The sequence below is a fragment of the Uncinocarpus reesii genome, genomic scaffold (genome assembly GCF_000003515.1).
Source record: "Uncinocarpus reesii 1704 scaffold_2 genomic scaffold, whole genome shotgun sequence".
Classification (NCBI taxonomy): Eukaryota; Fungi; Ascomycota; class Eurotiomycetes; order Onygenales; family Onygenaceae; genus Uncinocarpus; species Uncinocarpus reesii.
The window spans coordinates 4663993-4688618 of NW_003052499.1; the positions used below are offsets into that span (position 1 = coordinate 4663993).

Sequence of the window (24626 nt, forward strand, 5' to 3'; positions counted from 1 at the left end):
CATCAGTATCCTGCCAGTAACATAGGAGGGAGAAGGAAACGTATAGAAACTCACGGCTCAGGATGAATCTCAACAGGTGTAAGAACGCTCGAGTCAAACTCACGCCCAAGGTTTGTTAGCTGATTCAGCCTGGCGGCCGGTATCTCCCCTTTCCCATTTATTTCCTTTGGTTTCTCTGCGTCTCCATGTTTGTCACTGCATCCACAATCGTAAAAGTCTCCCAGCTTTGTGCAATCGAAGATCTCCTTCTTCAACATCTTATTCACTTCATTGTGAATGTGGCACGCCCACCCGGCAGCCGCATTGCGGGTAGAAACCTGAGGAGGGAACTTTTTTAGATGTTGCTGAAAGTGTTCGGCACATTCACCGCTTATCAAAAAAGACGCCCCAGTATCAGCTCTGCCCTCCCTAAACCCGCATATACGCGTTCCAAAAACCGGGCAAAACATACCATGGATATAACCTTGCAAAAAGAAATATATACGATCGCAACGCATCTTGCTCCTCCTTCGATGGTTTTTCCGGGAATCTCGCCATCATCGTATGCAACAATCGCCAGGATGCGCGCCCGAGCTCAGCTCTGTACACAACCGGAAAAAATATTAGCTTCCATTAAACCCACACAGGCAGCAAGCATTTTGACCGGGCTGAAATCCCTCACTTGGCAGTTGCATTGCCCAATTTGGGCATCACGATATTCCCCTGCAACATCTTATCCGATATACCACCGGCACCTGGTAGAGGTTTGCCAAAGTGGCCTGGGGCGCGCGCTTCAGGACTCAATGGGGCCTGCTGCCGGAAATACGTAAGTGTTAATATGAAGAACACGACAATGCCTGTAATGGCGAACAGGCGAGACGTAGGCCGGGTTGCCATCATGGCTGCAGTGTGACTTGTCGCGTGAGCTCCTGAGGGGATGGCGTTGGAGGTATTATTGTGCCGTCGTCGGTAGGATGGCGCAGAGATCAAACAGTCCGACGCCGTAGTCAAGTCAATCAACCATTGATGAAAAGAGAAACGCGACTAGCTATGACAGCTCCCATGCCTTGTCAATTCTTTTGCATCATGGTCGACAATGTGCATTCATTGTTCCCGCTCGGCTGAAATTCCCGCGTCATGTGAAGTTGTCCGCGGGCGCATTTCGGGGAAAATTGCTTAGTCATCAATCCCTTAACTACAGCCATGAAAATGTTCCATGTCCTTCAGATCTTGAGTCGATGTTCATAGCTAACTACAGGATCGTAATATATTAGACCGGATTCGAATAGCACAGTAGTTGACGCCATGACGAGATTCCCGCAAGCATGTCCATATATATCCCGCCCAAATTACTCCGTACATATGGGACTGTATATCTAGGTGGACAACAGTTTCGGATGTGCGATATTAAGGGCAATGGCTGATACCGCAATCACGCTACAGAGAGATATTGATGTCAGTCGAGGGGGATCTACCATATTAATCACGGTGAAAAGGCACTTACGCTCCCTCCAGGCCGATGAACGTATTCTCGTGTTTTATCAATCCCCCAGTCCAGCCGTTGCTTAGCTCCGCGACGCGAAAGGCGCATCTGATAAAGATGCACAGGACAGCAAGACTGAAAGGAAGCCCGAATAGCCACAATTTTCGGTTTCGCGTAGATGTCTTTTCGGTACCCCACCCTGCACCATTGGCTGCCGATCGAGTAGCTCGGGCGCGCCAGACGAATTCCAGTGTCAAAAGGATAAAGGCAAGAAGACTGCAAACTTGAAACACCAGTCCAGCAACCATGACATTAGTGCCAGGCTTAGGATCTCCGTCACTTTGAACCGCCATACTGGCAACCCCCCCTCCAGCGCCCTGTAGGATCAAACTGATGATATCGCACGGGATGAAGATCCAAGCGTACTGCCCGGGTCGCAGTCGGGATGCATGAGGCCCAAACCGCTTGACGATATCCGCGATGCAGAAATAGATAGCGGCAGAGTAGAATGCGGGTCCGATAGTCAGGCAGCAAATCTGGATTAGAAACCCATCCTGGCTGAAAGGATTGTTGTAGAGCATGACGCGTCCCACGTACCCGATGACTTCACACAAGCCGCCGATAATAATAGGAATAGAAAAGGTATGGCTTCGCCAGAGCACCAGCTCGAATGTTTGAGCAAGTGTACATAGTCCGAAGAGAGAGAGAAAGAAGGTATTGGCGGCAAGCGATGGGCGGTAACCGAAAAGACTTGACTCGATGGGACATGTAGCAAGGGTACAAGCCCACGTAGGAGCCATCTTAGGCCAGGCCTGAATTGCTAAATAGGAAGCTGACGGAACGAAAGGAGAAAAGAAATCGAAATCGAAAAATCAGCTTGACGCGCTCGAAAACCGTCAAGATGGGGTTGCTTGAACGAGAAACAGTGGATAACGCGAGCAAATGAAGGGGATGGGAGTTGGCAGTCTCCAAATATCCCACGATAATGAGTGAAAGAAAAGAAATCGCGCAGTGAATGGTTCCTCAACACCGCAATGAGTTTGCGGATCTGGTCGGCTCCCTGCCGACCAGTCCAACCCAAACATGCTACTAGAACATAAACGTCACTTCTGTAGTACGAGTGCAACTGAGAAAGGTGTCATTATCAATATTCGTCTTGCGTGCTCTCTGGGAGATGCTGCGACGGTCCGAAACAGCCAGTTGTTGACCAGATAGAGGTGAACTAGTCAACTAACTAACGGTTGCACTCAAGCAGCCCCGAATACGAATGCAAAATTCAACCGTCCTCTCATCCCCGTCCATATATATGATCTGGAGGTACATAGCTTCCCAAGAATGATACAAATCATACAATATTTGGAGTCACAGGACGAAAAGACCACCATTCAAGTGTTAGATCAGGCATATCTCACAACTGCTACAAAAACGGGGAATTGACTGACCCGTCTTCCTAACTTCTACTCTCCAAACACTGTTCCCACGGCTTCACCGTCACACCCTCCACGTATCTCCCGCGTTTGGGCCTCCACATACAAGTTACATGTATCGGCTCCATCGTTTCTCGAAGCCATTTCAATTCCTTCTTCTCTTCGACAGACATGTTTTCTTCGTCCATTTCGGGCGCAAGGTATTGATCCATGATGTATACGAAGCCCTGCTTCTCGTACACTGGCTGGCCATGAGGGGATGCATCTAGCCAGCATTCGACGCCCAGGGAGTCGGCCTTTTGCGTTCCCCATTCGACTAACATCCTGCCCACGCCGTGTCCGCGATATTCGGGGAGGGTGAATGCGATGTTTAAAACTATACTCGCAATTGTCAGCCGCCAATGCTTTGTAGTTTTGCATAAGATCGTTCAGCAATAGGAACAAACACAAGACATACAAAGATGTGGTCTCCTCGCCATTTTGGCTCTTGGTGCATCCAGCTGCGCAAATAGCTTCGTCGCATACTCCCTCCCCAACGATCCCTCCGGCCACCAATCCGCCACATCCGCCTCGCCGTCGTTGTGCGGATTGCGGTCATAAACCATCCATCGCGCCGCACCCACCAGTTTCCCAGCTGCGTCCTCATCGACGACTTTAATCCACGTACTCTCTGGCTGGTCCCGTTTATGCTGCGCGAGTTGAACCTCGACACTGGCAGCGAGGCTGGTGGCACGATCGTTGTTCAGGAGTGGTGCAGCGGCGCGTATTATCCCAGAAAAGGGATTTTCGAATGATGTCCATAGTGCGGGCACCATTTCAGGGAAATCACTATCCAAAAGGGGTTGGACCTGGAGACGCATGGTTGAGGGTAATAGGAAACAAGGTGGAATGAAGTTTGGATAAAGGTTGAGTCTCAAGTTCCAAGGAGATAGAACTCGCTTGGATGAAAATTGGAATTCCGCGCCAGTCCGCTAAATATTGATCGAGCCAGGAAATAAAGCAGCCAGGAATCGAGGTGCTATTTATCACGGCTCTATAAACACGCTCTGATAAGGAACATGCAGCACCCATAAGGGACCCGACAGGCGAAAAGGGCGGAGCAGATGAGCGCAATATTAGAAATCGATCAATGCCAGGTCAGGGATTTTGGCATCGGAAGTTGATCGAGGAAGCATGGCAGCTATCACACCTCTCTTTCACGAACATCTAGATGCCCGTTGCCCCTGTCATCTTGAACTGTGACCTTCTTGGCGGCGAACCGTAAATCTGGGTCTCCTTGCCCGGTTTTGAAAGCTCGATAAAGGGTAAAATGGCGGTGGAAATCCGGTTCAAAAGGAAGAAGATCCGGGAGAAAATCAATACATGTGGCGTTTTTGACCCCAGTAACTCAACTACCTAGTTCCAGTGTGAGGATGTGGTCAGAGGGGCTATTCTGTATAGAAAAAGTCTCCAGCTGGCGAGGATGCCAATATAATCGGGTCGCGATCGAACGACTCGTGCATTGATAACCCGCCGCGTATTCTTGCCTGTTCAGGCCACATGCAAACAATCGCGGTGATGTTTGTAGGGATTTTGCACGGAGTCACCAGCCGTGGTCTCGGGCAATCTAGAGCTTCATCCGAGGCAGTTCTGTCGCCCAGGGCGTATCCGCCAAGCCTGACATACAAACGCAGGGACTGGGAGCCAAATGATGGATTGCGATGGCCCGGACAACCCAAGCTCAACGACGTGCAAGAAGATGTGATTATTAAAGGTCGAGTCAGAGGGATGAGTCAAAAGGCGGACTTTCCAAGTGAGATATACGAGATCGAGAGCTCTCGCCGTCTTGAAGTACTCCACCCCTTTTCGGTGCGGATGGCCCGATCCGCCGGCGATTTCGAGAGGGCAGTCGAAACTGGGATCCCTGTTATGCTCTCCACTTCAATAGTTTATATGTATTAGACATCTATCGTTGCTCATTGGCGATTCTGATCTACGATGAAAAAAAATCTTGACGGGAAACAAAGCGCATTTCCAATCCAGCTAACGCTTTTTCGAAATCATGACATTAATATTGGGGACATAAGAGATGACAAACGAAAATGGCATAAAACATATACATAGGCGCCCAGCTGTTTCAAACATTGCGCCCCTGGACACTGGCCGCGCCCGTCAAAGATCCCGTCATGCGCGTTGAAACATAGCAGTGGTATAATACAAACCCAACAGAAATCTTCACAATCGTCGAAGCGTCGATAAAAGCAAATGCCGTGAAAGATCCAAGGTGTATACAGTCCCCGTCTAATGTTGCGAAAATGGTATTTGCAAGTCGAACGCGGCCGAGTGTACTCTGGAACGAACAAGTGAAACAGCCCTGCCTGGGCATTCGGGTGAATGAAATTGCAAACGCTATCAGCGAGAGCGGGAGCGTCTTCTTTGAAAACATTCTCGCTCCCGAGATCATTCGCCCATTCCCAACCCCCTAGCCGCATCACCTCGAGGAATCTGCCCTCCATCACTCTACGGCTCTGCACGCATCACACTTTCATTTGAGGTTCAGCTCTCGATTTAAACGCCAGTGCGAGCAGCACGGCGAGCGAGCCATTTGCGGTGGATGAAAAGAGCAGCAAGACCGATTCCGACAATGCCGACGATGCAAAAAACGAGGATGACGCCAGGGTTTCTGCTGGCAAAGTTCGCGCGCTTGACCAATTGATGTGCGACGTCGTCGCGGATAATCAACTTGCTGATGGCGGCCATTGTGGGGTGTGATGGAGGAGGCTGTCCACGCGGAGGTTAGCTTGGACTGGTTCACGATGCGCGACCGCAGCCAATATCGACCCAATTTGCAACCAAAGCAGAATTCCCTCCAATTTCACTCCGGGACTGTCAAAAAGAAGACCATAGACGGCTTACCAGAGATGTGATGGAAACGGCGGTCAGAGCTAGAGTAAACGGCTATGTCAGAATCAGCAACATTAACAACGGAGTTTCAATGGGAAGACCGTGAGGAAGGATATATTTCCAATCGCAAATATGCGAAGAATGGAGATTGATAGAAAATGAGCGTCCAGGGCGGGAGAAAATTCTTACAGTGACAACAGGAGGTATTCCGAGGAGAAACGCCAAGCGGAATATGACGGAAACAAGTCTATGAAGCCGCGAGACGGGAGGACCTCGATTGACAGGGCTGCAGGGACTGAATTGAGTCGAACTCAGAGCGGAGGGGATGCCAACGACGTTTATAAAACGAGCCAAAGGCAGTGGTTCACGATGCGACACCGAACTGGACGAGCGGTGGAAGAAGAGGAGAGGAGGAGAAGAGCAAGACGAAGCTTTGGGTTCGTCCAAAAGCTCTTTCTTTTGCTTGGCTGGCGTCAGGTAACAAAGCGGGTCACATCCATGTATCGTGGTATTGGCGTTGGTTGCCCGGGTATTGCGGTTAGGATCGACTTTGCCCAGCAAACCTTCTTGCCTGCCGTCTGAGCCGAAGCGCAATGATTCTTCGTCGAAGCACAGCAGCAAAGAGCAGCGCGGTGGTCAGGACGAACTACGGTCTCGAGCAATCTTGCCTAGCTACGAGGAAAGCCTCCCTGGAATATCAATTGCTCGACAGCAGGAGAGAAGCGCGCCTGGGCGGAAGTGCGGGAGCGATTCGGGAAGCTTAGTTCTGACAATACGGGTAATGCAGGTGACGGGAACGATACGTCAAATTCTGAAAAGCATCGCAATCCACCCGACTCGCTTTCCATCATTATCAAGCAACACGCAAAAAATGGCGATTTCTCGGAGTACTTTTCCTTTAGATCAAAAAGAGCCTTCGCTGTAGGAATATACCCTGTGCCTGGTTGCCAAGGAGCGCAAGATGACGGCTTTTGGTTGCCGGCAGAGTATGACAATAGGAGGCAGGAGGATGTCTTCACTCCCTCCTCCGTACTATCTCCATCAAGTAGTTATCTGGCTGCTTGAAAAAGCAATTTTCCTCCCCGCTGAGGCATTATTGCCCTCCGCCTGGAATGCCCTGTGAAGACTGCAAACTACCAGGGGGGATCCTACTGGAGTTATGTGGTCCAGGTGTAATAGTCTCGAGCAATGAAGGGGGATTCATTCTAGAATTGAAGTGTATCATAACTGAACAAGCACACCTTTGGTGATGTATATCCGGTCAAATCATCTCAACTGCGTCCTGGAGAGGGAATGCAAAGGCATGGCTTTCTCGTTCCTGGCGCCTTGTCATATTCCATGCGCTATTTTTCCCCGAGAAATAGTTCCTCTTCGCCTTGATTTTTGCAATTTTTGCCGGTCGGCTCCACTGGCTGATTTCGCACACTACTGCTCTGGGTTTCTGCATCAACTCGGGATTGTTCTCGGATCGCAAGAAACGCGATGGCCGTTTCTGAATGATTCCTAATAATTACCGCTAAACTAGATCGGGTCAAGGCCCGTCCTTCTAAGCTTTTTAGCCTGCTCGCTTGAACGTCCAATGAGAGCCGGTCAGAGTCAGCGCCAAGAAGCCCCCGTCTGCTTCCCCGCAACGCAAGACCCGCAATTGGCGCTCGTGAAGAAAAGCGTTGTTGTCCGTGTGTTGCTTGCACGACATGTTGGACAACAAAGCCATTCGACAACGGGGCACGATATGGTCAAAGAACTTGGTATAAGCCCTCTGTCTTTAATATTTCCGCCATCCTCAATGCAGAACCCCTTCATTCATGAGCTTAGTTAAGCGCGGGCTCGCAGTGTGATATTCTGGCCACCGCCTCGTGCGTTTATAGATATATCCATACTGAGTATCATGTTGGACACGATACTAAACCTGCATAAACGAACAGTCTTCTACCTCTGTGTATGCGCATATGCCCGTTGTTGAAAGACCATGGTAACCCTTGACGGAGCGTCGACCTTGTGGCGATGAACAGAAAACGGGGGATGGCGTTAGCAAGTCTCTCGCGCTTCTATTAGGAGAGGGAAAATGCTAGCCGCCGGTTACAGGCCCTTATTTGGTGACCCAAGCGCCATAAAGTAGATGGGTCAACACAACAAGCTCGTAGTCGAAAGGACAGCCTTATGTAGTGAAAAAGCACTTTTTGAGTATGTTGTGCAGATGTGGCTTACGCTCGAAGTCAGTTATCAAAAAGTAGAAAAATAATCGTTTCAAGGAGAATGTCTCGTTTCTTCCCTTCTACGTAATTAGACATCTCTTACATAGAAAGTACCTTGGGACATGCTACCCGCGCGTTCCAATACCGATGTAGCGGCAAGGCTTTCGTATAAAAGCACGGTGATAGAAGTCCCACAAATGATCATATGGACCGTGGCAATTGCATTGAGCATCGAATAGCAAAATCCCAGATTGAGGCTACATGAATATATTCTGGATTCAACAAGGAACATAGTCCAGGAGGGCCAAAACAGAAGGAATATAAAAAATTTCCAGTTCTTTTAGATTCGTCAATTTTTCACCTTTGCAAAAGCAACCATATATATATATGTACAGTGGGCGACATTAAAGCGAACGAGGACGAACGGGGTATTTTGAGCCGCATTCACAAGTTGTATTTGTGAATGTTTCTGTGCAGAAAAGCCCTCAGTCCACCTTTCGTCAGAGGTTTCTATGTACCAGAAATTTGAAACGGAGCAACAAAAAGATCAGTCGAAAACAAATGAAATGCAGGCTCTCCGTACTATGACATAGTTTAAAAAAAAAAAAGAGCACGACGAAAAGGAAAACTGGACTTGACCTTCTCCCCTTAATCACGCGAATGCCAGCTGCTTCTTAATCTCAGCAATGGCCTTGCCAGGGTTCAACCCCTTGGGGCAAGTCCTCGTGCAGTTCATGATGGTGTGGCAGCGATATACGCTCATGCTGTTGTCAAGAGCCGCACGGCGTTCCGCAGTCTTCTCGTCACGAGAGTCGACCAGCCATCTGTAAGATTGAAGCAGGACAGCAGGGCCAAGGTATTCTTCGCTGTTCCACCAGTAGGATGGGCAGGAGGTGGAGCAACAAAAGCAGAGGATACATTCATAGAGGCCATCGAGCTTCTTGCGGTCGGCAGGGGATTGGCGGATTTCTTTTCCCTGTAGAGTCGACAGTGTTAGCGGTTGGATAGGACACTTTAAGAAGTGAAGAAACATACATCTTCAGGCTTGGTCTCGCGTTGAAGGTACGGTTTGATAGATTTGTATTGTTTGTAGAGATGAGTCAAATCGGGCACGAGATCCTTGACAACGTACGTATGAGGGAGGGGATAGATCCGGGTCTCCTTGGCGGTATCGGTGGGAATACGGCCTGTACAATGTCAGTCATCAGCAATCGAGGCCACGAGATAGGCCGAGACGACGGGCACCCCCTACACAAACAAGCCAAAGTGTTCACTCCGTCAATGTTCATGGCACAGCTACCGCAGATACCTTCTCTGCAACTTCTTCGGAAAGTCAAAGTTGGGTCCTCCTCATTCTTGATCCGAATCAACGCATCCAGTACCATGGGACCCGTCTTATTCAGGTCAACGGTGTACGATTGCATGCGTGGCTTTTCAGAAGGCTGATCGGGATCCCATCTGTAGATCTGGAATGTTTTGATTTGGCACCCTCCGAAGGAGCTGGCTCTTTGATTGTGGAGCTGGCAGATGCAGAGACCGTCTGATCTTTACCAGCAACTGGACCCGGAGTCTGAGATTCGACAGTTGCATATGTGCGAGAGAACACGGCAGGGCGGAAGAGAGGGCGGGCTGCGCGAAGGAGCGACGAGGTAGACCGAAGGGAGGCCATGGTGAATGCACGAGGTGTTGCCTTTTTGACACTCAGCGGGAAGCAAGGCAGCTGCTAGTGTTACTGCAAATCGTAAGCTATGCAGAAGCCGTCCAGGGCACGCAGCAACGATTCAATTCTTCGCAGGCAAAGGCTCAAGGAAGCACACAATCGCTGGTCGACTTCAAGTTTGCCCTTTGAAGACCTCGGGAACGTCGTTCGGGCGAATCCGGTTTACGTCAGCATATCTGACCAATCAACAGGCCTTGATTACAAGACCGGCCATCACAAACAGCTATACCGTATTTAGAATAGCGCAAAGATGGCGGGTTAATTATATAAGCAGTTCTTAAGGTTGACCCTGGAAGCTCCAGTGTTTAAGGGAGCGCGTTCCCGGACGACCTCAAGCTTTGAGTTGCTGGGAGAAATGGCCATCCCTATTGAGCACCGGTGACTCACAGGGGCCCGAATGCCGGGGCTTCCGCTTGCTCAAGGCCATGGTGAATTGCCACCTAGGTAGTTTGTCATAAAACTATCATCGCTTTATAACCACTAGTTACTCCTTCCCCAGAACCTGGGAAGCGAAAATGATACCAGCCAGGAAAAGGGCATCGGCCGCCGATATGAAGGTCGTAAAGACAAAACATGGTTGCATTTTGCTGCAAACGGGTTTCAGCATAAACATAATGCTTTTTACCTGATATTTTCGGCCTTCCCTTGAAGTCGAAGCCCATGAAGTTGTTGATTCTAAGCCCTCTTTGCAAAGTGCTCATCTACCACGTTTCATTATGGCGGTTGAAAGACGTACATCTCAGTCGCAGGGCGGCAACCGTTACTATTGCAAGTTCCTTCGAAAGAACTCTAGTGACCCAGCAGACTAGTTCAGAAAAATCTACTGGCTTAAGGATTTACCCTTGGGTTTTCTTACCCTCGGATATTCGCACCCTAAATGGCTATTCCCTCGCCCAAGAATGACTCTATTGAAACCATGGTCCCCCGAGACATCGGAAACCTCCAACGCCTGCATGCCAAACAAAAGATTCAAACAACTTCTTCTGAGCAGCGTGCTCTTATCAGAACTCATAGACTTTCTGCCACAGTCACAGCTTCGAATCATGGGCCCGGTAACATAGACCCAAGGATCCTGGTGACTCGCCAAGGGTGAGTGTCAGCGTCACTGCGGCATCTCACGGTGTGATTTCCTAAGTATGTTGCGGATAAAAATTGGGATTGTTTTGCTCTCATCCCATCTGACAACACTACAGTTTTTCAGCGCAAAAAGGCATACTGATGTTGGAAATCCTCTGTGGAAATTCCTACTAGTTACGGCGACTAGTATCCTTTGATATTTACTGACCTATTCCACTTTCGTCAAGCAAAATGAACCTCTGTGAAATTGCGGCGACCGCCCTAGCCGTATTGCAGGAACGCGAGCAGGGTCCATCGCACTCAAGGATGGAGCTGTGCCGGATTGCTGCTCTTGGTTTAGCTGCTATGGAGGAGCGCGAGAGGACACCGATAGATTCGAGGGAGCTACGCCGGATAGCCACTCTTGGCTTAGAGGCCATGGAAGAACGGGAGAGGACGCCGATAGATTCGAGGAAGTTGCGCAGGATCGCTACTCTTGGTCTAGCTGCTATGGAAGAGCGCGAGAGGACACCGATATATTCAGGGGAGCTGCGCAGGATCGCTACCCTTGGTCTAGCTGCCATGGAAGCGCGCAACAGGGCACCAATAAATTCGAGAGAGCTTTGTCGAATTGCTTCACTCTCCCTCGCGGCTTTGGGTGAATACGAAGAACCCTAGTGACATGAGCCGGACAACTACTCCGTACTATACAAGAGAATTACCGACGATCATTTCTCGACTAGTAGATAGGCGGGTCTACGGTATTATCATATTTCTTTGTGCTAGCGTTTGAATACTGAGCTTGACTGACATGTACCATCCTGCCTAGAACTCGTTTCTTCGACATGGATCAGACTATCCCCAATCTTGGATTGGTGGGGAAGGATACAGCACAGTGATTTGGATCTCGACGTGTTTGGAAATAGAAGAACAACAATCTCGGGTCCGTAGGATGGCAAGTTGTTACCCAACGCTAGGTCCCGAGTGGCTATGACCGTACTGACCTTTACGGTGCAGTGAGCGGTTGCCATGACGGACAAGAACATTTGGATGAAGAACTAGAACGTGACAAGATGAGGGGAGATCATGAGGAGACAGCCATAAACAGTATATATGGGCCTATTAGATGAAGCTGCTGGACCCGGCCGGTTCCATTCTCAAAGACAGATGCGGAAGAGGTGGAGTTGGGAGCCGACCGTTTGAGACGATCGCACGACATGTATTTAGAGGAGAGCAACAACAGTAGGCCTTCTTTGGTCTTTTCAGAACATTCAGAATTGTTAACCTGACGGAACAGGGCGCTTTAGAACTACACAGACATGGGGACTCCAGAGCCTGGAAGCAGATACATGCTGGATTGGCCCCGGTAAGAGCTGACGCATGCATTTAAATTAAATATACAGCACTGTTGCTCTCTCGCGAGGAATTTTCCTTCAGCGATCCTGTTGCTCCTAGTCATCTTGGCGATAAAAGGGCATGTGATGCATGTTGGTTTCAGACCATTGAAGCCGATGTGTTCAAGAATTGTCCCGACTTTGGTCCAGTCTTTGTCCACATGGATACCCAATTGCCTCCGGTGACCCAGACGGTCGATCACGAAGTACAGCTGTGCTGACAAACAGTGTCCCAGGTATCTCCACCGCTAGTTTGGCGGGGAAAGTACCTCAGGGTACCTCCGTCACCATGACGATACCTTGGGCGAGGTTCCAGGGGTGCTGGAAGGCTCTAGATAAGCCTGAGGAACCAAACGACGGCATTTTGCAATCCTGCCCCATAAACGCCTCACTGGGGTCGCTAAAACGAGTTCGCTGGACCCAAGAAGTGCCAATTTGCCCCCAGACAGTCGCCGACCCATCCTTATTAGTTAGCTAACTTTTGAGGATGCTGGACAGGGAGGTTACATACTTGGCCGGTTGAACTGTCGGGCGCCTGATCATCCTTTAAATACCCAGCTTCCTCCACGTCTGACTTCTCCCCCGAACCAACACACACTCTCCCTGTCATTTTCGGTTGCCTATCTTCCTGCCGTGTTGTTCTCAACAGACATCCTTCTCTGCGCACGGCCCCTAAATCCGCTTTCCAGCAAACCTATCAATTCCATCCCAACCTCCCTTCCAAGCCAGCGCCGCGGCCACCTTTTCACCGCCTCTTCCGGCAATCCTGAGATTCAACCTTTAAATCTCCACCGCTTACCCGGCACTTCAAGCCCTCCTCCATTCGGTTTACGCGTTAAAGAGAATTTTCACTTGTTCTGTGAACGGCAGCAAAGCTTTGGTTGCAGTGAGTCATCATGGCTGAGATAACAGAAATCAAGCAACTCTCTAACCACTCTCCAGCTCTTCTCACATATTCCACCCTTCTACCGATTCAAGCAGCACTCTAATCGCACTCGCCTGTCCTCAGCCTTTCAACAGCACCTGCCCCCTTGATTCCCCGTCTCCGCCTACCGTTCCAGCATCATCATCACCGTACCCTACCGCATTTCTCTTAAGCAAAACATGGCCCCATCCCGCAAACCACGCTGCACATTCAAGGACTGCAAAGAATTCGCCCAGCGCATCGTCGGCGACTGCACTTTCTGCAAAGGCCATTTCTGCGGCAAGCACCGCATGCTCGAGTCTCATTCCTGCAGCGGTTTAGAAGACTGCAAAAAGGAATCCCACGCACGCAATGCGGAGCGGCTAAATTCAGAGCGGACGACGGTGGTTAAGGGGGTATAACCGTGGGAGTTTTGGGGTTTTTTCCGTTTTCTTGGTTTGGGGACATATATGACCGGGCTGTTTTTTTTTTTCAAGCTTTTAAGGCATGGGGTTATTGGCATATAGCTGGGTTACTTCTTTGGGATGTTTGGATTAACATCTCCCACTGCTTCTTTCTAAGTGATAATAAATGCATCAGTCAACGGTGACTGTTTGGTGATCTACCCTCCTGTTTCCTACAGCACAGTGTGGTTGATTTGACTTTTGGTTTGCTTTTGCTTGCGAGCTGCAAACACAGGGCTTTGCAAAGGATGGGAAGCATTCATGTTCAAATCAGGGATACTCTGGGTGTTTCACTTTGTGCATAACTGTCTGGGTTGAAAGAGTGTGCGCAAAGCTAACAACAAGTCCAGTGAATTCCCCAACAGTATAAAACGCACCTGCTTCTCAACGACCCTTTTCACTGATCCTTGTTCTTATATCCAATCACCAATGGTATTTTTGACATCTCAAACAGTTGGTTCAAAGCCAAGTCAGGTATCTGTACATACATCCAGAGGGTCAACATCAACGTTCACATCATTGGATGTTCCTAGGATCCATGCAGAGCCACAAACCACCAAGTAGAGTCCACGTAGATTTGTAATATGTCTAGGCCAGGTAGAGATAAGTTTCTCGCTGCTGTGATTTTTGTATTAACCCTGACAGGATAGTGAGAGGGAGCCGATGGTTGATCTGGATCCTGACTGCGACATAACTATGCTATCGAACCCGACAAAAGCTAGATTGCGATGCCAGGCTGAATATTGATTAGGTCCAGGGCGAGTGGAGTTGTTAGCTGGGTTAATGAATAGCTCTGCAGAATTGTTACTTGGAACAAAATCAGTCCAATTGGCAGATTAATCTTTCACAATTTCTGGTATCCCACCATTATGAGTTGAAGTTTCCAAGTCAGATATCTAAAGTAGTTTGTCTGAGTGCCAACTGTCTCCTCTCCTTCAGTTCTTTCCAGTGAGTAGTGCAATATAGTAGAATGTATAGTTGCTCTGATGCAAAATGTATAAATATCAGACTGATAATGGTATAAAAAAACCCTTTCTTTCCTGATAGGGGAACCACCACAGTCTCCAACACATGGAGCCAGCTTGAGGCCAAAAATCACCGGTTGCAACAACAGACCTATCAGTTCTCTTCCAGGTTTCACACAATATGACTCAGGCAGTCTAAAAGAGTGCTAGAGATACCCCTTTGGGGCTAAGCGCGTATTGATCTCACGTGAGCATGTATCAGACGGAGGTTGCCATGCATTCACACAGTAACATTCCGTTCAGCCATGTGTTTCTGTCAGAATCTGAAAATCAAAACAAACCAGGAGGGAAATTTCCTTGGAGAGAGGAAATTTCATGTTTCGTTGTTTCTCTCATCTTTATTAAACCGAACTTGTCTTAACTTGTAGGGGTTAATTGTTGAAATTATCCTCTTGTTTGTGGACAGGATGGAGGTGGAGGATGGAAGCTCTCTACCATCTGAAGCGTCCAGCTGGACATCTTATTTTTGCGATAGCTTCAAGCCCGCCTGCTTTGAAGCAACTTGGGATATTGAGTTGCAAAACCTGCCTTTGCATGCCGCTGTCCTAAGCGGAGACACAGCAGCCGCCCAAGCACTTCTTGATTCACGAGTATTTCCCGTGGGAGAACATATTGACCTGGTCAACAAGCATACCGATGGAGCACCAATCCACGCAGCAATCAGGAAGGGAGACCTTGCTATGCTGGAAATTTTATTGGACTATGGCGCATTCGTCCACAGACGCGCTCCGGATGAATATGGAGAATTGTCCATTCCAGCTCTCACGATTGCCGTCCGGCTAGGAAACGCAGATATCGTCCAAGCACTTTTAGACGCCGACGCAGATCCAGTAGTAACAGATCGCCAAACCATCGACATTGCCGCTGAAATGGGACACACAAGGGTGGTTGAAGTCCTTCTGAGATGGAGCCGGTCCAGGGACGTTCCGTTGGATAAGAACTCTGCTCTTGAAACGGCAGCAAGGGAATGGCAACCCGAGACGACATGGGCCCTGTTGAATGACGGAATCGAAAATAACGATGCAGTGAATGGTGCTTTGCTCTCAGCCGTGAACCCGAATGCTTGGGGACTGAACTCCGTCCTTCCGTTCTACCTTCGATTCGATTCCGCATATCGTGAACGACAGAGTGCGGTAATGAAAATGCTACTCGATGCCGGAGCAGATCCCAATAACCAGCGCCGCTTCATGGCTGGGGCAACAATGGCGTCCACAACTGGAACTGCGGTTGGTAGTGACGGACAATGGTCGCACCCAAGCACTACTCCACTTCACGCCGCATCTTCTGCAGCTGGTTCAGCAGATATTATTGAATTGTTAGTGGAAAATGGGGCAAACGTGGATTTGGAGGATGATTTTGGCCAGACCGCTTTGTATTATGGCACGTTAAGCAACGACATCGCGGTCGTCAGAACTTTACTGGAGTGGGGTGCCGACGTTCGTAAGGCTGATATCAAAGGTTCCACGCCACTGCACATGGCTTGCCGATTTTCCTGCCCTGCCATAGCGGAGCTAATGATTGACCACGGCGCTGACCCACTCGCTAAAGACGTAGCTGGCGAGACGCCACTCCACGCGGCAGCGCATAGCGAATTTGAAGCAAACATCACAATTATGGAGAAGCTCCTCGATCTCGGAGCCGACATCAACGCACAGAAAGTAAACGGTTGGACCCCGCTGATGCACGCGGTTGATAGCAACGTGGAAATCAAGTGTCAATACCTGCTCGCACGCGGCGCCGACGCCGAGTTAACCACAGCGGACAAAGAGACAGCACTCCAGAGAGCAATTTTCCACGGCAGAAATGCATCCGTCGTAGGTGCCCTCGTCGACTATGGTGCCAAAACCGTTACGGCGGATCAATCAACGGCGTTGCACTGGGCAGTCGAATCACCGAACCAAAGCGCCGTAGTACGATGCCTCTTGGATCATGGCCTAAGTCCAAATGTTAGGGACGGATTTGGAGCTACACCCTTGATCAATATGATGAAAATGCGCGGGCTCCATGCTGAATGGGAGATCAAAGAGGAAGTTATCAGGCTGCTTGTCGACCGGGGAGCGGATGTGAACGCGGTTGATTATCTGGGTCTAACAGTAAAGGATTGGGCAGAAAGTGTCGGATATAGCGGATTCTGCTGGGATTTGGTTTGGCAGCCCATGAATGGCATGTTCAGTCCAGATTGGCTTGGGTTGGGGCCAGAGTTCGATTGAGAGGAGACGGGGAGGGTATTCGGATGTGGTTACGACCAGGAATGCGTAGGGTTCGGAATTGTTGTACAAGCATAATTTGATGATAGTCACAAGCTGTAAGAATCAGTAGCAACACTGAATGAATTGAATAAAAGCCAAGGCAAACGAGTTCATGTTGTCTATCTCAAAAATGAGGATTTGATGTCCACCAATTCTTCGTCGGTCGTTGGAAGTGGGTGAATTTATTCAGCTAAACGCTTACATAATCATACCGTCGCGCTCCCATCAAGAGCTAACCAACCACTTGCCATCACTCATGGCTGATCGCTTCTCCAAGGATGGCGCCGCCCAGTGACTATGCAGTCCCAGGCGGCGGGGCAGGCCGCTTGAAGCTAAAAGGCATCCAAGATGGACGGATCGAGAAGAAAAAGAAGAAAAAGAAAGCCAAAGCCAACAACCCGGAGCAGGACCAGGCCAAAGAACTCTTGAAACCCGAGGATGATGAACACTCCGCCGATGAGCGCGACGCTCGCAGCCGGAGTAGGAGCGCAGCTGCTGCTGATCAGCCGGCGGATGCTGGGAAGACAGAAGCAGAGCGGAGGTATGAAGAGGCGAGGAAGAAGAGGGTATGTACCGTGCTAAGGAACGAGGGCACCTAAGCCGGAAGCTTGTTGCTGACCGATGTTTGTTGAATAGCTACATGAGCGGCTAAAACGAGAGGGAGCAAAGACACACAAAGAGCGCGTGGAGGAGCTTAACAAGTATCTAAGCAGCCTGAGTGAGCATCATGATATGTACGTATTTGGGTGTTTCGGTTCATACTTGCGACGACATGCTAATCGTTAATCGCGAAATAGGCCTAGAATTGGACCCGGATAACATTCGAGGTTTACGTTTTACACCTACTCGTTTACGGTTGATGTCAGCTCTTTTATTCTTTTGGTGGACCATATAGTATATAGTGGCGTTCTATGGGTGGGTGTATGGCGGGAAGGAATATATTGTTTCAGATATTTTCGCGAGAACTAGCGAGTGCTCACAATTACACCCGTCTTACTCTCTGCTGCTTTGATTGCTGTAGTCGGCAATGAAACTCTCTGGCCTTTTCCATTGTTTGATCTGGGTATTTGCAAGGTTAAATCAAAATGGACTATAAAACGACTTTGTTAATAACCATTTCCTTCTAGTCGAATGGAATTGGTCGTAACCCGGTCCCTCCCTGCCTTTTCCTCATTTCTTCCCCTGCAGCCAATGCGCTCGGGACTTTGATCCCGCAACAGTCACCCCAATAATCAGTCTGATGCGAATGGGCATGGCCATGAGAATGATCCGCACCGTTGTCCTGAGCCGCTTGTTCGCTTCGCTCACCCATTCCCGGCAACGCGGGGATCAAACTCCCAAATAAAAAATGCTGCATAATCGGTAATTTACCAAGAACCTCCTTGATAAACATCTTTTTCATGCCTGCTTCGACTTTATACCAGTTTTTAGCTCCAGATATGTCGTCGAGCATGGGGCTATGCCAGCGCAACCCTTTGACAGTTTTGACACTATCCACCCATCGAACTTGGTCCAGGTAGATCCAATTGTCTCCTTCCTCGTCCAAAACGACGTTATTATGTATAGCGAGCGGAGTAATATAGGGGTGCCCGGCTAGCTGGGCGGCCCCAAAGAGAAAGGGTAAAAAGTGATAATCATCCAAGCCCCATACCCCATGTGATCCCGCAGGCTCGAGGTAATATGTCGCTTGCACGTGGCGCATGAGTTTCATATAACGAATGTATACCTGACAGACGATAACAGGGAAGTCGATCTTCTCGATGACCCCAAATAGATATAGACAGAGCAGCCACATCATAAAGTTCAGCTCGTGGCCAGACCCAAAATCAAGTCGGGATCGCGACCCAAGTGAGTGTATCAGATATGTCGAGACCTCCTCTATCGCTTTTGAGTCCTCGAAGCCTAAGATATCTGTGTGCCATTGCGCGCTGTGGGCTGCAATGTCATCAAATAAACCGCGAAACGCTGGGTTCCCAAAGCGCGATCCATTTTGATCGAGAGAAGGGTGTTTATCAATTAGGTCTTCTATAGCCGAGAGTATGGACAGTATCTTCTTTATATTTTCCGACTGTGGCAGTTTCGCGACCGAAGGAACCGACTGCTGTCGGACACTATCTGAGACGTTGAAAATGAATGCAAGAATCAGGGTATACGCTGGAGAGGAATGGAAGGCTTCGAGGTCCTGTGGAGAGAGAATGCGCGACACTGGGCGAATGAACTGGAATGCGGTCAGGCAGGGGCGGTCTGGGAGATTTGGGGTTGGAGGGTCAGAGGCCTGGGACGGTTGAGGCTGTCTTCGCCGGTTTATCCGGAGACCTGACAGCTTCTTCGACAGGTCTAGTGAGCCTGTAGGGTGAGAAACGGGCGAAGACTGGTTTGGGGACGCCATAGCGGCTTGCAGCTATTCAAATGCCTGCTGTTCGTCAAGGTGTTCAATCCACCTGAAGGCAATAATGAGGCCTGATAACAACCTTGGCGAAGTATTGCGCTAGTTACTCAATCCGAATCCGGTTAGCCAATTTCCTGACATCAGCCACGGCCGTTTGATGTGCGCTTTATCGGAGATTTCATGAGGAGGGCGATTTGGGGTTTCTGCGATCAGTTACCAGTTATTGACGACATAATGGCAAGGTGGGAGATTATATGCTGCTACGATTCTCATTGCTCTGGGGAATAACTATGGAGTACACAGAGCCATTCCCATATCAGCCCTGCATTTGGATGAACCTCTAGATGCACTGAGTCTCTTGCTGTCGAATTTTTTGTCCATTAGTTACACCGCTTGGGCACATTGCAACAGCAGCATTGATTCTTGTTGCGTCGGCTTCGCATTGGACACGGAATGGTTTCTCACGCGAGCCATGAATTTGCGTTGGAAGCCAACAGTGCGATATTCATGGTTGCTGGAATGTAGTTACTCCGTAGTCTGCAGACCCCAAGTCTTTTGCCAGCTCAAACTGCAGACCATATAGATCACACTCAGACGCATCTTCTTCCATCCCGAATAACGATGCTCCAAGGAGATCTTTGTGCTGCCTTCACGCTCACCAACTAGCAAACAAAGCAAACAGCCCGATTCGGGACTAGCCGCCGCTCGGGCCTCCATACCGAGCACTCGGTCCCGGCTGCTCAGCCAATCAGGCCGCGCCGGTGGAGCTGTCACCTGCTTTTGGATCTTCGCCAAGCCCTCCAGATGATCGAATGCAGCTGAGCAACTCGACTGAGATCACCGGGTTGTCTCTCATCATTCTCTGTCCAGCATCGCGTTTGAGCCTTTTTTCTGCCTTTGCTCGAACTAACCTCACAATCTCACAATCAGCCCATGTATTATCCATAGAACACTGCTTCCCCCCGCCTAAAACCTTGGATTTCTGGGAAAGCAACACAGCCCTCCGGTCGTTCCTTGGTTCCGGAGAGGGAGGCGAGAAATTCATTGGAGCCATGCCAGCCGACCCAATGCGCCCCCGGACGACTGATCCCACAGGCAGTAATAATAATACCCATGATAGCCCTCATCTCCGCCGCTATAGAGATAGTGTCACCAGTATAGACTCGCTCTCCCGGTCTCAAAAGCCGGATGCCAACCCGAGCCGGTCCTCGTCCAGTGGCTTCTCATCCACTTCGTCCTCGAGAAATTCCCCGCTTCACGAGCGGGCCCCGATCATTGCGGGGACGCCGCCGCGAAATTATCAGTCGACAGAGGATGTTCACAACTACCCTCCCGATTCGAACGATAACCGACAGCGAGCGCCACAACCACCACAGCCCCAAGCTCAACAGGCTCGAGCAGGATCTCCAGCCGCCTCAATGGAGAGTCACTCTACTTTCGGCGAAGGCCAATCATGGTATAAGCGGGCCTTGGACAAGTATGGAAGCCTGGAATTAGATAACAAAGGCAGCGTTGCTAGAGATCATCTCGCTCTGGGTACGTACCTCTTACAACAACATCATTCATTGCGGAACCAGATTTTTAACGGCCTCCTCTTTTCCGTTTAGAACGAACGTTCCTCGCCTGGCTCCGCACTTCTCTCGCATTTGCCTCGATTGGCATAGCGATAACCCAGCTTTTCCGTCTCAACACATCCATCCAGCGCTCGCCCACCTCCGCCTCAGCCAATTCTAACCTCGCTCCTCCCGTCATATCAGAGGAGTACCAACTTAACGATTACAACTCCATCGGTTTCGTCGAAGAGAGCAGGCGATTGCGCAGTATGGGAAAGCCTCTCGGTGCGACATTCATCGGAGTGGCAATCGTGGTCTTGGTGATGGGTTTTCACAGATACTTCCAGGGTCAATATTGGGTGGTGCGAGGAAAATTCCCTGCTAGCCGGGGCAGTGTGGCGATCCTTGCTTTTATAGCAGGCGCCCTGATGGTGAGTAGTTTGGTGGTGATTTTGGCTATTGCTCCGGGGGCGGTTGAAGCGTGATCACACAAAAGCTTTCACCAGCTGTCTCTTTTGTTCTGACTCCTGAGTTGGCAAAACGAAATCTCTCAGGGGGGCGGGAAACAATCTCTGTTTCGTTCCCTTTTTCCTTTTTGGGAGGATATATATGCTTGTTTCCGTCGCGCATATTCTGTGTTCCCCGTAATGCTGTCCTCAGCGGCTATGATTTATGCATGTACAACACTCTTCCCGCTTTTATTGTTGCTCGGATTGTTATTCCTGTTCCAGCTTTCCTAATTTTTTATTTTTTATTGAATGTTCTTTTTGGTTCGGGCATTTCGGTTAGCGGTAGCGCAATGTGCACTGGGCGGCTTTGAAAGTTATGTAACGACCTTGCAGGTAGCTGTGCATGAACTCTTGGTCCCCTTTTTTCGGAGCTTCAAAACGGATACGCCCGAAGTAGCTTGTGGGCTTGTGGGCTCAGGTAGCACGTAAACGTCTTTTGGGCCCATATTGACCCTGTGGGCTTGATTTGGGTTCCTCCCAAGCTGGCTGGGTAACAATGAGCAGAGAGCAAAATCACGGGAATGCACAGAGTACCGGGAAGAAAAACATTCAACGATGAAAAGAGAGTGTGAGAAAATCAGTAGCAAGAAGAAATCAAGAGGGGAAAGTGTTACAAAATCTCCGTTATCAAGATATCAGAGCATTCTTGATCGCCGACATGATTACATGTCTCCCTTCTCGGGATTTGAAGACATCCAAGGTACAAAAGCTAAATTCGAGATGCAATCTGCGGAAATACATATCCAGGAAAGCCCTTCAACCGCCCTCCAACCAGGATATGTTGGCACTAGACGAGGCGACCAGCAATCGTGCTTTGTCTTCCCACTGTTCGCCTCTTTCCCGATCCAAAAACGGCAAATGACCAGTTTTTCGCCTTGGGATATACCGCCAGTCATGGCAATGCAGACGTGGGAAAATTTTTCTCATCGAGTTCCCCCACCACGTCGAAATCTGCAGACCCCAGGCAGGCGTGGGGGCTGAGAGCCGCGGGCAGGCAAGATTCCCTGACGAGAAGTGGTCCGTACAGACATATATGCATGCGCATGCTTGCCAGGGCAAAATGGCAATCATATTCGCAGCTTTGAATGATCAAACAAAGGCAGGAAAAGGGAGCATTACGGATGCACAAGAAATCCAGACACAGGACATCTCCGGGGCGGCGGATACACAGACAACCCTTCCCTTGTGTTGCACGGGTTTCAAGGCGAAACATTTCCATCCTCTTGTCCGTTATGGTAGACGATGATGATGAGAAGAAGGGGAATTCTTGGGGAATACAAAAAAAAATAAACACCCAGCTTGGTGGCAACATTTGTGCGATTTTGATATTCTCCTTCGGTTAATGAGATACAGGGCACTTGTTCCCCATATGCACCGGTCCCAAGCGGAATTGGGTCCCGAAGTGCCGAAATAATCTTGGGTAATGTCAATCGATTCGATTCTGGGGTATTCTTATCTCGATTTGCTGCAGCCCATGCATGAGTTCAGAGCAGGCATTTTCTCACACGAGCTTGTGAGCCGATTGGTTGCATTATTGAAGAAATATCAATTCATTTCGGAAAGCAAAGCACCTCCCCAGTCGTTTTCCTGTTGAGGATATGCATGCATCTTTCCCCCGACCACTTGTCTGTGAGCCTGCGCCTTTACCAACACAAGATTCCTGGCCTGACCGCCACACCGTTTGAACAATCGTGGAGGAAAAGTCTCCTCTGTAGGTTTTACATGCAATGAATGCCTCTGCAAAACGTTTCCAGCGTCATTTGTCATACTTGCAGGGGTATTTGTTTTAGTTCGAGGAAGTTGGGATCCTGTCAGGGTCAGGGCATTGCGCAAGGGGAGATGTTGCACAACGTGCATTTGACCCCCTTCTTGTTGGGTTCGCGACTTGATTTGACAAGGGTGAGAGAATGTGCAGCCAATGGGCACTCTTCTCTCAGGGAATCAATGCTTTCCTCGGTGTTCATAAAGAGTGCACTGACTTCCGGGAATTGGGATCTTCTTTGCAGCTGGGAGAGCTGATGAATACGAAGTGCACTGTTCAAGTCTCAGAGCAGGTTTCCAAGTGCGAGAGAGCTTGGCTTGAGAGAGCGCGCGGTTGACAATTGATTTCCTCTGGAGTCTGTGCCGCTTTCGAGTCTTGACGGGCTGCAGTCAAGAAGGGGTATCATTGATGAATCGCCGGGGCTGTGCGCATCTTCACCCGATCTCTGGGGCACTCCAGGGATCATGGGTCCCCTGGAGTCCTTGATTTCGACCACGGCAATTCTTCACAGACTGTTTGACATGTCGAACTGTGGCTGCTTGGGGACGGTCCGGCTGCTTGTGTCGCCATCTGAGAAGCTGAGAGATGAGATGATGAGGCTGGCGAAGGACAGTGTCACAAGGTTTCAGAGAAGCGCAACGCCTTGTCAGACCAAAATGAAGAGGATCTGTTTCTTTCCCTGGCGTAATAATTATCCACCTGGGAGTTAAATAGCGTTGATGATGACAATTCCAAATCGATAGTCTAGTCGTCCACTCCATCACCCCGTAGCAGAATGGCTGGCTTCGGCAGCCGCGTAGCCCTCAAGGGATCAGCAGGCAGAAGCCATCTTCGTCTCACGGAGGGGCGTTTATGCAGTGCTAAGCGCATTGCCGGCGCTATTTGCTTCTGAGAGATACCAAACACCTCCTGTGACGCGGTGGGACGATCTTGGAGAAGGAACCCAGCGTCAAACTCGGGCGTGTGAGCTGAAGAGAGAATCAAGCCCAGGAGATTCCTCACAGCGAGCGAACGAAACAAGATAATTACGAAACGGGGGGGATGGGCAGGGAGCTGTAATTTGAGCAGCCAGGGCACGCTGCTGATTGGCCGGCTGCGCACACGCACGGGTCAGCCGAGAAACAGTGGAGACGCTGTGGAGCGCTGGTTATGACAGATGCGAGCTGTGATTGGCCAGTCAGCTGTCATATTACCGAGCGAATACGAGACGCATTTTAGGGCCACGTGATTGGCCGGGCTAACCCCTGAAATGTTTTGATGGCGCAGTAGGGCGAGCACGGTTATTGGAGGGCGGTCTCATGACCTGGGCCAATTTGAAGGAGCAAGTCTCAAGGGAAAAACACATCCTATTTGGCGCCGGGCTTTGTTCCTCGCCAGACGCTTGGCACAACGTGGCATTAAGGGCGCAATCGCAAGTCGACATCGAATTTTGAAGCCGGCTGCCGTCGAGACATGCTGCGTGCTCTTCGCTGCTGATGGCTGTCTGAGTGAGTCTACTGTCTCGCTGACCTGAGGCTGGGGAGGGTTCCCGTCACACGCGGTAAAACGATCGACGCACCATCAGCACGAGCCAATAGCCGCCGCTCAAGCCGGGTTCCTGAGTGTTTTGCCCCGGTATCGTGACCGACGGTGGC

At 49.8% G+C, this 24626-nt stretch overlaps 12 protein-coding genes across 12 annotated transcripts; 6 read left to right on the forward strand and 6 right to left on the reverse strand.

Annotated features, from left to right (window-relative positions):
- Window positions 1-50: 50 nt before the first annotated feature.
- UREG_04539 (FAD-linked sulfhydryl oxidase ERV2) lies at window positions 51-876 on the reverse strand (the record flags this gene model as incomplete). Its single annotated transcript, XM_002544976.1, has 3 exons — window positions 51-408; window positions 452-580; window positions 662-876. The coding sequence occupies 3 exons, from the start codon at window positions 874-876 to the stop codon at window positions 51-53; spliced, it is 702 nt and encodes a 233-aa protein (XP_002545022.1).
- A 479-nt stretch (window positions 877-1355) lies between these two features.
- Window positions 1356-2262, reverse strand: UREG_04540 (uncharacterized protein; the record flags this gene model as incomplete). Its single annotated transcript, XM_002544977.1, has 2 exons — window positions 1356-1416; window positions 1484-2262. The coding sequence occupies 2 exons, from the start codon at window positions 2260-2262 to the stop codon at window positions 1356-1358; spliced, it is 840 nt and encodes a 279-aa protein (XP_002545023.1).
- Window positions 2263-2912: 650 nt separating this feature from the next.
- On the reverse strand, window positions 2913-3749 carry UREG_04541 (uncharacterized protein; the record flags this gene model as incomplete). Its single annotated transcript, XM_002544978.1, has 2 exons — window positions 2913-3265; window positions 3347-3749. The coding sequence occupies 2 exons, from the start codon at window positions 3747-3749 to the stop codon at window positions 2913-2915; spliced, it is 756 nt and encodes a 251-aa protein (XP_002545024.1).
- Window positions 3750-4198: 449 nt separating this feature from the next.
- UREG_04542 (uncharacterized protein) lies at window positions 4199-4830 on the forward strand (the record flags this gene model as incomplete). Its single annotated transcript, XM_002544979.1, has 2 exons — window positions 4199-4271; window positions 4343-4830. The coding sequence occupies 2 exons, from the start codon at window positions 4199-4201 to the stop codon at window positions 4828-4830; spliced, it is 561 nt and encodes a 186-aa protein (XP_002545025.1).
- A 606-nt stretch (window positions 4831-5436) lies between these two features.
- On the reverse strand, window positions 5437-6620 carry UREG_04543 (uncharacterized protein; the record flags this gene model as incomplete). The annotated part of the gene is made up of 4 exons (XM_002544980.1): window positions 5437-5649; window positions 5785-5826; window positions 5962-6371; window positions 6449-6620. The coding sequence occupies 4 exons, from the start codon at window positions 6618-6620 to the stop codon at window positions 5437-5439; spliced, it is 837 nt and encodes a 278-aa protein (XP_002545026.1).
- Window positions 6621-8619: 1999 nt separating this feature from the next.
- UREG_04544 (succinate dehydrogenase iron-sulfur protein) lies at window positions 8620-9636 on the reverse strand (the record flags this gene model as incomplete). The annotated part of the gene is made up of 4 exons (XM_002544981.1): window positions 8620-8943; window positions 9003-9154; window positions 9220-9507; window positions 9531-9636. The coding sequence occupies 4 exons, from the start codon at window positions 9634-9636 to the stop codon at window positions 8620-8622; spliced, it is 870 nt and encodes a 289-aa protein (XP_002545027.1).
- Window positions 9637-10564: 928 nt separating this feature from the next.
- UREG_04545 (uncharacterized protein) lies at window positions 10565-11421 on the forward strand (the record flags this gene model as incomplete). The annotated part of the gene is made up of 2 exons (XM_002544982.1): window positions 10565-10776; window positions 10992-11421. 2 exons carry the CDS (start codon window positions 10565-10567, stop codon window positions 11419-11421), a joined length of 642 nt encoding a protein of 213 aa, XP_002545028.1.
- Window positions 11422-12426: 1005 nt separating this feature from the next.
- Window positions 12427-13383, forward strand: UREG_04546 (uncharacterized protein; the record flags this gene model as incomplete). Its single annotated transcript, XM_002544983.1, has 3 exons — window positions 12427-12606; window positions 12636-12991; window positions 13080-13383. The coding sequence occupies 3 exons, from the start codon at window positions 12427-12429 to the stop codon at window positions 13381-13383; spliced, it is 840 nt and encodes a 279-aa protein (XP_002545029.1).
- A 1554-nt stretch (window positions 13384-14937) lies between these two features.
- UREG_04547 (uncharacterized protein) lies at window positions 14938-16740 on the forward strand (the record flags this gene model as incomplete). The annotated part of the gene is made up of 2 exons (XM_002544984.1): window positions 14938-15970; window positions 16085-16740. 2 exons carry the CDS (start codon window positions 14938-14940, stop codon window positions 16738-16740), a joined length of 1689 nt encoding a protein of 562 aa, XP_002545030.1.
- A 317-nt stretch (window positions 16741-17057) lies between these two features.
- On the forward strand, window positions 17058-17598 carry UREG_04548 (uncharacterized protein; the record flags this gene model as incomplete). The annotated part of the gene is made up of 3 exons (XM_002544985.1): window positions 17058-17345; window positions 17416-17513; window positions 17577-17598. 3 exons carry the CDS (start codon window positions 17058-17060, stop codon window positions 17596-17598), a joined length of 408 nt encoding a protein of 135 aa, XP_002545031.1.
- A 304-nt stretch (window positions 17599-17902) lies between these two features.
- UREG_04549 (uncharacterized protein) lies at window positions 17903-19168 on the reverse strand (the record flags this gene model as incomplete). Its single annotated transcript, XM_002544986.1, has 1 exon — window positions 17903-19168. One exon carries the CDS (start codon window positions 19166-19168, stop codon window positions 17903-17905), a length of 1266 nt encoding a protein of 421 aa, XP_002545032.1.
- Window positions 19169-20220: 1052 nt separating this feature from the next.
- Window positions 20221-21206, forward strand: UREG_04550 (uncharacterized protein; the record flags this gene model as incomplete). Its single annotated transcript, XM_002544987.1, has 2 exons — window positions 20221-20704; window positions 20776-21206. The coding sequence occupies 2 exons, from the start codon at window positions 20221-20223 to the stop codon at window positions 21204-21206; spliced, it is 915 nt and encodes a 304-aa protein (XP_002545033.1).
- Between the last annotated feature and the right edge of the window lie 3420 nt (window positions 21207-24626).